At 36.3% G+C, this 9,281-nt stretch overlaps 1 protein-coding gene across 5 annotated transcripts in view; it reads left to right on the forward strand.

The window, feature by feature from the left end:
- The window catches only part of GLIS3 (GLIS family zinc finger 3), a 420,354-nt gene that overhangs the window by 110,816 nt on the left and 300,257 nt on the right, over positions 1 to 9,281 (forward strand). For 2 of the 5 annotated variants that reach the window (XM_025051463.1, XM_015594464.2), the window contains one exon: positions 6,805 to 6,909. The exons of the other annotated variants lie outside the window; for them this stretch is intronic. In XM_025051463.1, the coding sequence (XP_024907231.1) occupies positions 6,805 to 6,909 (105 nt within the window). Of the gene's footprint in view, positions 1 to 6,804; positions 6,910 to 9,281 lie in introns of those variants that run through there. 5 annotated transcript variants of the gene reach the window in all.

Genomic DNA, 9,281 nt, shown 5'->3' on the forward strand with positions numbered 1-9,281 from the left:
TATGATGCATCCACAAGGAGTGTTTTGGAAGCCATTTATTGTCATCATGGCTCCTCTTCCAGTGTAAGTAAAAACGTTAAAATTTTTTTTAAAATTTATTTTTCAATTATAGTTGACATAAAATATTATATTAGTTTCAGGTGTACAACATAGTGATTAGACATTTATATACCTTATGAAGTGATCACCCTGATAAATCTAGTATTTGATACCATACATAGATATTACAGAGTTATTGATTATATTCCCTATGCTGTACTTTACATCTCCATGACTATTATTATAACTGGCAGTTTTATTCTTATGATGCAGAGTCAGAACAGATGTCGTGGAAATGACAAAACAAAAAACTTGACAAAAATCATATTTTTAATAGGGCAACATTTTATTTTAAAATTTTACTTTCAAAGAACCAATATACTATAGACTACAGTGTTACCAATGGATATACTGATGTGTTGTCAACATAATGAATATTAAGAGAGGTGCCACTACATGGTTTGCCAGTTGATTTGAATATCTTTTGAAGTCACCTACATGCTTTCAGAAGTTGAAAAGGTTTAGTATATCTGAAACACTAACTTGGATATAGAATAGATTAGAAAGTACAGGGTTTCTTAGAATTAGATTATCATCTGTAATTTGCGAATAAGTCTTAAAATTGTAATAAGAAAAATAAATCATAGTTACCTAAAAGGCAGGAACTTTGCAGAAAACAAAATGATAACACAGAACTGTCAAACAGGCTTGGGCTATATGGACTCAGTTCGTTCCAGAAAAGCTCAAAGTGAAAACAGCTCGTGAATTCTGTCATCAAACAGTGAGGCCCATATCACATGTCACTTTGCTTTGTTTCTAACATGTGGCTCAAGCTACACCAGACCTGCTGCTGTGTGAGAGATGTACTTTCTGACAAAATAAGGCATTTTCCTGGCATCAGCCCCCTTTGGAATTTTTACTGATGTACATAAACCCAGAGAGTTTGCATTTCCCACACACATCCAATGTGGTCACACTTGGCTTCCTGGATTTGTGGTGGGTTGAAGCCTGTCAATGCCAGTGTGGTCAGTTCCTTATCACCACCAGGGATTGTTCTGAAGAAATGAAATCAGGCATTCATTCATTCATTATTCAAAAATTGTCTCTCATCTACCATGCCTGTTATGAGGAAGTAACAGAGGAAGCAGAATAAACCAATTTTGGAAGGACTGAAAATGTTTTGTAGAGTGGAAATGAAAGTATTTCTAGGAGGCTGTCTCCTTTTCCTCTTTTCTCCTCATCCATCATGATAATAAAGTTCACTGGGAAAGTTCATTTATATTATTTCATGTTCAAAGAGATGATGATGACAGTGAAGACATTAATATTAATGTTCATTCTTGGTTGTCTATTATTGGCTGAATTGAAGTACTACATAAATAAACAAATCCCAGGACATGAGTCTGAGCTCTTTTGAGTTACTTTTTTGAAACCCTATTTGGTTGCCCTTTTAACTCCTGATTCTCTCCTCCTGAATCTATTTCACTCTTAGTCACAAGAGCCATCATTGAAACCACATGGACCTCCATGCACACAAATTCATTATTTCTGAAGGAAAAAATAACCAAAAGAACCTTCTCCAGCATTAAGAATCCATGGCACGTTATCCTTACATAGAAAGGATAGAACATTTTCATCCATACTGAAAGAGGGGGGTGAGAGAAGGCAGATTGTACAGTGATTAAAAAAAAAAAGTCTCCAGTGTTTTATACATAACCTTGGGAAACAGTTCATTTAGTTCATTCATTTAACACGTGTTTGTTGACCATGTGTCAGATATGAGACTAAAGGTTAGATATGCAAACTTAAGTAAGACTTGGGCCCTATCTTCTAGGAGCTCATAGTTTAAAATTGTTAAGTCATCTCTAAATTTATCTGGTACCACTCTCCTCTTTGCTGAGTACATTCCAACCAGCCTGTTTTTGCTTTTGTTTTTGTTTTTGTTTTTGTTTTTTCCTCCAATACACCAAGCTGGGTCAGACTTCAGATCTTTGTCCTTGCAGTTTCTTCTGCTTGGGACTCTGCCCCATGTTGTTGCATGGCTGGTTTCTTCTCACCATTTGCATCTCATCTTATGAGCTGTGTCTTCCATAGACCTTTTTGTCACTTAGTCAAAAGTAAACCAACCCCTCCCTCCATGATTCTCAATCACACCTACCTGTTTTCTTTCTTTTATGGCACTTATTATTGAAATTATTTTGTTCATTTATTCATTCACTTGTTTTATTGTGTATCTCCTCACCACTGGAATGTGCATTTTATGAAAAAGATCTTACTTGTCTTGTTTATCATTGTATCCTTAGAAATACATTTTTGTTGAATGCATGGATGAATGAATGAATGAATAGCTGTAATACATTATAATACATTCTGTAATGAAAGCATTGACAAAATGCTGTAGGAAAATAAGGAAAAGAGTAACAACGTCCCTCTCTGAGCAAGTTGGAGATGTCTTCACAGAGCAGATATGTGAGCTGGACGTGGAAGGCAAGAGAAAGTGTATCAGAAAGTGCTTTTTCTGCTTAGGTAGATGAAACTCTTTTTTTCCTCATCCTGACCCCCCTCTCCAATTGATTCAACTGCTCCTGGCATTCAATGAATAGCCCAGACAATTTATTAATAGAGTTGACTGTAATACCTGACAAGATAAGCCCAGTAGTTGTGACCCTTGTCCTCTCTGTTTGCTCCATGTATCAGGGAGGTAAAGAACACGTTTCCTGAAAACTTCTCTTTCATGCTATGAAAAGTTGCTAAAAGCTTGCCTTTCCAATAAAGAGAACTTGGAATTGATGTAATGGATAAAAGTAGCTTATGAAACATAAGTAGGCATTCTTGATGAAATAAAAATAGAAGCTTAAAAGATGCATCGTTTTTGGAAAGTTTAAAAAGATTTCCCTCCGTACCGTAAGAAAATGAGGCATGTGTTTTAAACTATAGAATAAAATTTGCATATTACTTCAGGGTTCTGCAACCATGGCAATTCAGAATATTGTCAGCCCTGATAGACAGGCTTGCAATATATACATCCATTAACAAGATTATCACTTGAAGAGACAATCATATTTTTACTGAAAGGGTTTTTTGAGGATAAAATTTATTGATATTTAATGAAGCATGAAGCTTCTAAATGAACCATGAAAGCAATAGCTAAACTAATTAACTACACATAAAGCCTCCCAGAATACATACGTGATATGGGCTGTGTGCTTATCAATCATGCCTGGTTACATTGACATCCTGTATAACATGCTCCTCATGTATGCTTTGTGGTAGCAACAGTTAATCCTCCTGTAATGCAAGGAGGAAATAACCATTTAAATTTCCTGCAAACATGGATGAGATATTTAAGTCAAGCATTGCAGGGTTTATAGGTTATAATTTAGCATAGTTAAGACTAGTAATAACAACATATTATTTCCACACACTTGATTTAAGCCTCTATCTATGCTGTTTCGTTGAATGATAAATCGTTCCCTAGTTCTAAAAATATGCATCTTCCTCCCTTCCCTTTCCCTTCCAAAGAGAGACCAAGGATGCTAAATAACATGAGATGAACATTTCATTGTGCAATGGGGATTCTTGTGGGCCCCTTTCAACTGCATGTGAAGACATACCCTGTTAAGAACTCTGAGATTTTTAAAAGGAAGGTAAAACCACTCCTGCTTTGATGGTCATTGCGAGTTGCACCAATTTGGGAGGCAGACAACTTACCCTAACAGAGCTGTTAAAATGAACCCTTACCAATAACCAGTGGCTCCCTACTCAGCTATAGGCACTTCTTCTCTGTCCTATTATCACAGAGCTTAGCTCTCAAAGAGTAGTTTATAATTCCCTCGTGCACCTTTCTAAAAGTGACATTCTTATAATAATAAAGGAGTCTGACAAATCTTTAAGTCCCATAGTAATGGTACATACTAATAGTAGAGAGGGAAGTGCTGTCATAGATGTTAGAGCAGTGCTTCTTAAAATTGAGTGTGGATGAGAATTCCCCAAAGGGACTGTGGAAAAGCCAGTGGGTGGGTTCTACCCCTAAAGTTTCTGATTCAGTAGGTATGGGATAGGGCCTGAGAATTTGCATTTCTGACAAGTTTTTAGGTGATGCTGATGCTGTTAGTCTAGGCAGCACACCATTGCAGTACCATATGCAACTAGGTTGGAGAGGGCATTTCAGAAACACCCTCCAAGAAAGTCACAATCAGGGAAAGATATGGTTTGTCTCCATAGACTCTCATCTTATACCCTTTTCTTCCTTAAAAAAACATTTCTGTTCTTTCTATAAGACATTCGGAGCCCTCTTCATCAGATAAAGGCTTTAAACTTATTCACACTTAGGTGTGAGTAACCCTTGGAAACTTAAAGGGCTACTCTTAACAAGGGCATGTACATTTTAATGGGGTGAAAGCAAGGGAATGAAACTCTGAAGAAGGTATTTCAGATATCTGCCAGTGGGTTTTAAGGGACATAAAATTCAGGCTAGCTATATTTATCCAATACCTTCTCAGATGAGCCCACCTTTCTTCGCTTCAGGTTCTCTAGTTCTCTAATACCCTAACACCAGGCCTGTTATATAGTAGACACCTGGTAAGTATGTATTGAACGGATTGGATTGAGGGAGGGAGGGAAGGAGGGAGAGAAAGATGGATGGATAGATGGGTAACAGGGACAAAAATTATTAATGCTTGTGTGCTTGAGTGCTTCTCTCTCTGTTTGCCTATTAAGGAAAATATAGTGTTACCTGTAAAGAAAGAAATATTGTAGTTTTCCATAGTACCACCACCCCACTCTGCCTGTTTTGGGGTTTGAATAAGTTAAATAGTAAGGGGAGACAGAAGATGGGAGCAGAGAAATTTATGTTCAAAAAGAATAGTGGAAGAATGGAGAGCAGGAAAGAAAGGATCTTATTTCTATGGGAACGTCAGGGAGAGTTAGTTTTACTATGTGGGAGAGCGGAAGAGTGAAGGAAGGCTTTGGGGCTGCTGAAGGGTATGAGACTTGTCAGTCATGGGAGATGGCAGAGAGTGATGGCAGAAAAGATGATTACATTGCTGGCATTTGTTTCTTTGAATGGACTACTCCATTTGAAACTGGAATGAGGGGTTCCAGGATTTATTTGAGTTATGGATGATTAAATGTGCGAATGACTATCACATAATATATCGTTAATGTGAATAATCGAGATAAATGAATACTTGTAGCACAGTGGGTAGATGCTTAGTTGTTCATGTGATCTTGAGCAGCGGTTCTCAAAGTGAGAGTCCACAGAGCAACAGTAATATCAGCATCACCTGGGAACCTCATAGAAATTCAGATTCTTAGGCTCCACTACAAAACTACTGAATCAGAAGCCCAGCATTCCGTGTTTTTACAGACTCTCTAGGGGATTCAGGTACACAGTCAAGTTTGAGAACCAGGGAACCTAGGGTGTTGCTATTCACACGTTTCTTCCATTCGAAGGAACAGTAGAGTCTGTAGCTGACCAGGACACACTGAAATTCAGGAGGGCTTTTGGTTAAAGGAGAGCAGAGGCAAATGTTTTCCTATGTGTGCGTATGAATTTTTCCTAAGTATTTCATCATTTGAAAAGCCTCTGAAGAAAGGAACAAACCTTTTTAATTCACCAAAGAAAACAAATAGACTGAATATTGAAAAGGGTAAAAGAAAAGTTTATAAAGCAGTCACATTGAAACACTACATGAGAATCTATGCCATGGCCAGGTCATGAGCCTGGAAAAATGACTCAGTTTTGGACCAAATGGGCCATGTAATGGGTCAGTGGTTCCAGGTGTAATCGCCCTTGATGTCACTGGCTGCATAATCATGCTTATTCTCCTGCTTTTAAACTGTCTTTTTAATCTTTCAGCAGTTACTTAATAACATATGACCTTTTCAGTTTTTTACCCATCAGTACTAGTATTTTTTCTTTGAAAAGCATTATTTTACCTGAATATAAAAATAATACATGTTTACTGTAGAAAAATTTTAAATAATGAAAAAAAAAAAAGAACAAAATAAAACCACCTGCTCAGTATTCCGCAGATACAGAGATGTCCATTGTTAATATTTTAGGAAAATAATATGTGTGAATATCTTGTGATAGGTAATTGTGATGATAAATATCTGAATAAAGTTTTGTGTTTCTCTACATTGTATTATGAACTTTCCCCCATATACTTCAGTATTATTTGAAAATATGATTTTCTATGTGTGTAGGAAGTGTACTACATTTATTTAATCAAGTTTGCTTTTTTATTAAATTTATATTATCACAAATGTCTTTAATTGGGTCAAATGAACATTTTAAGTTCCCTTGACTGTATTACCAAGTTACTTTCCAAATGGGTTATATCATATTTTATACTCCCTAATCAGTCTATTTGCAGAATATTGAGAGTGCCTATTTTATGTCTTGTCTACTGGATTTTTCTTTTATAAACTGTTTATGTCCTTTGCCTTTTCCATCTCATAGGAATGTCTGTCTTCATTATTGATTTGTAAGGCCTCTTTACATATTAAGCCCATAACCGTTTATTGTATAGAATGCTAGTACTTTCCTAGCCATTTGTTTGCTTTTTCATTTTGTTTATGATGTTTTTAAGCTAAAATGTTTTTGTAGTTATATCTGTTTATTATTGTCTTCTGCATCCTACAATGGGGAAACACTCAAAGCTATTTTCTTTCAGTCATTTCATATTTTATTTTTAATATTTAGCTCTTAATTTCCCAAGAATTTATTTTATTCTTATTATGGCTGCTTATATTTTCCAGTGATGACTGAAACCATCTCTCCTATTCCATTTACTCTTCTGTGGTGTGACTTTGCCATTCCCTTGTCAAGAGGTGGAGTTCATTTCACTATCCCTTTGAATTTGGGTGAGCTTGAGATTATTTTTGCCAATAATATGTGGTAGAAGTGATTCTGTGCTTATTGCAGGGATAGTCACTAGCTGTCCTAAAAGCTACCTTTTTTCTGCCCTGTGGAAGTCAGCCTCCATGTTGTGAGAAGCCCAGGCCATATGCAAAGGTCATATGTCGGCATTTTCATTGACAGTCAGCATGTAAGTGAGCCACCTTAGATGTTCATCTAGTCCATCCTTCAGATAATTGCAAGCCCTAGCTGACATCTGACTGCAATGCATGAGCGACCCCAAGTGAGGAGCATCCTGTTGAGGCCGGTCAACCCCCAGAACCACAAGAGATAATAATAAATTGTTTTCAGGACCCTAAGTTTTGGCATTATTTCTTATATAATAATAGATAATCAGAACATATGTAATGTGAATAAAGATTTAGCTTTGATTCTCCCTCAAATATTAAACAGTTGCCCCATTACCATTTATTGAACAATCTCTTCCCATTCTTAGTAATGCCATCACCCTATGCTAATTGTTATATATCTGAGATCATGATTTTTTGCTTACAGTCTCTTTCTTCAGTTTAACTAGTCTTCTTTCTATATTCCGGTTTTTATTTTCATAGCTCCATATTTTCTTTTTCAAAGACTTTTTGACTGTTAGCATAGTTTATTCCTTTTGATGAACTTTAGAATCTATTGTCAAAGTAGTGAATAGGACTTGCATTAAATCAGTGACCCTCTACTTGAGAGATATTGTCCCTGGGGATATTTGGCAATATCTGGACAGAATTTACTATTGGTTGTCACAACTGAGGAGACTGCTACTGGTGTCTAGTGGCTAGAGGTTAGAGATGCTCCTCAACATCCCCCCCCCCGACACACACACACACACACACACACACACACACACACACACACACACACACACACACACACACACACACGCACACACACAAAAACCCCAAAGAATTATTGGTCACAAAATGTCCAAAATGATTAACTCTATGAAATAGTTTGGAAGAATCAACATACTATGTTTATTTTTCTCATTTAAGAACATATCTATATGTGTATATCTATATTTATTCATGTCTTCAAGAAGAAATATAGTTTTTTTATATAACATCCTATTCTTAATTATTTTTAATTAAAAAATTTTTCACTATATTTTGAAAATTATAATTGACATAAGAAATCTATTGCTTTTGCCATATTTATATTATCTTGTCACTTTTAAGATTTTATTTTCAAATTGGCTTTGGATGAGGGCATTGAAAATTCTCATACTTTACATAAAAATGTAAAACTTGACACTATGTTTTAAACCTTTTCAGGTGTTACAGAAGTTGAGAATGACCTTAGAAATGTTGTTTTCCAGTCCCTTCCTGTACAGTCTCTGCAGTATCCTGGCAGTCCCTTTTAGTATTCTTTTAGAGACAAGAACTCTGCCTTATTCTTTTAGAGACAAAAACTCTGCCTCCCTAGTCATTTCTGCTTGGTAGAAAGTTCTTCCTTTGATTGAACTGTATTCTGTCTTCTTGAGGCTCTTATTGTTCAATGGTATTGGAGGAAGTAGAGCGGCTTGAAGGACAGTGGGAAAAATTGTTATTTGTTGATTGATTAGGTGAGATACAGGGTTGGGAGAGTTTGAAGTTCTGGTTTCCAAATGTGTAAGACCCATGCGAACTGGATGTCCCATAAATATTTCTTGAGTAGAATTTAATTGTATATGTGATTTATATGTTTTCTAGTTTTTGTTGTTGTTTTTTTGTTTTTTGTTTTTGAGAGGCCTGTAAGTGAGGGTGTGGCTCAAGGAGTACTGAGGATCTTAATCCCAACTGATCCTGGTTCTTTCACCTTCCAAAGGTTCTCCTTTCCTTGGAGCCTTTAGTCAAGGTCTCCCCCTGCTGTGGAGGGTATGAGCAAGTTTAAGTAGGAACAGATGATTCTTATGATTCATTACCAGGCTTTATTGCAAGGCAAGGTCCCTGTGCCATGGGGACTCCATCCAAACTTATTGACATAATGAAGAACCCTTTTATTATTTTGAAGTCTTGAAGGCAGAATTTTTCTTCAGAACAAAGACAATAAGGCCACAATGCAAAGGAATTCCCTCAGTGCATAACTGCTAATTGGACAATTGTTCTGCAATTATTATGCTAGGAAAAATTGTCTTATAGCTGCACTCATTGCTTATAAACTTTCTTTGAGATGAGAATCTGTTAAAAAATTATGCTGTCAGGTTTGATATGCTTATTAGATTTTTTTTTTCCTTTCTTTAATAAGGTATTACAAGGTGTTCGCTGTCCCTGAGCAGCCTGAACATTGGTTCCATGGCAAATTTACATTTGGCATATAAATAAGCAGGCCCTGGTTCCACTAAAAGCTG

The sequence above is a fragment of the Pteropus alecto genome, unplaced genomic scaffold (genome assembly GCF_000325575.1).
Source record: "Pteropus alecto unplaced genomic scaffold, ASM32557v1 scaffold95, whole genome shotgun sequence".
Classification (NCBI taxonomy): domain Eukaryota; kingdom Metazoa; phylum Chordata; class Mammalia; order Chiroptera; family Pteropodidae; genus Pteropus; species Pteropus alecto.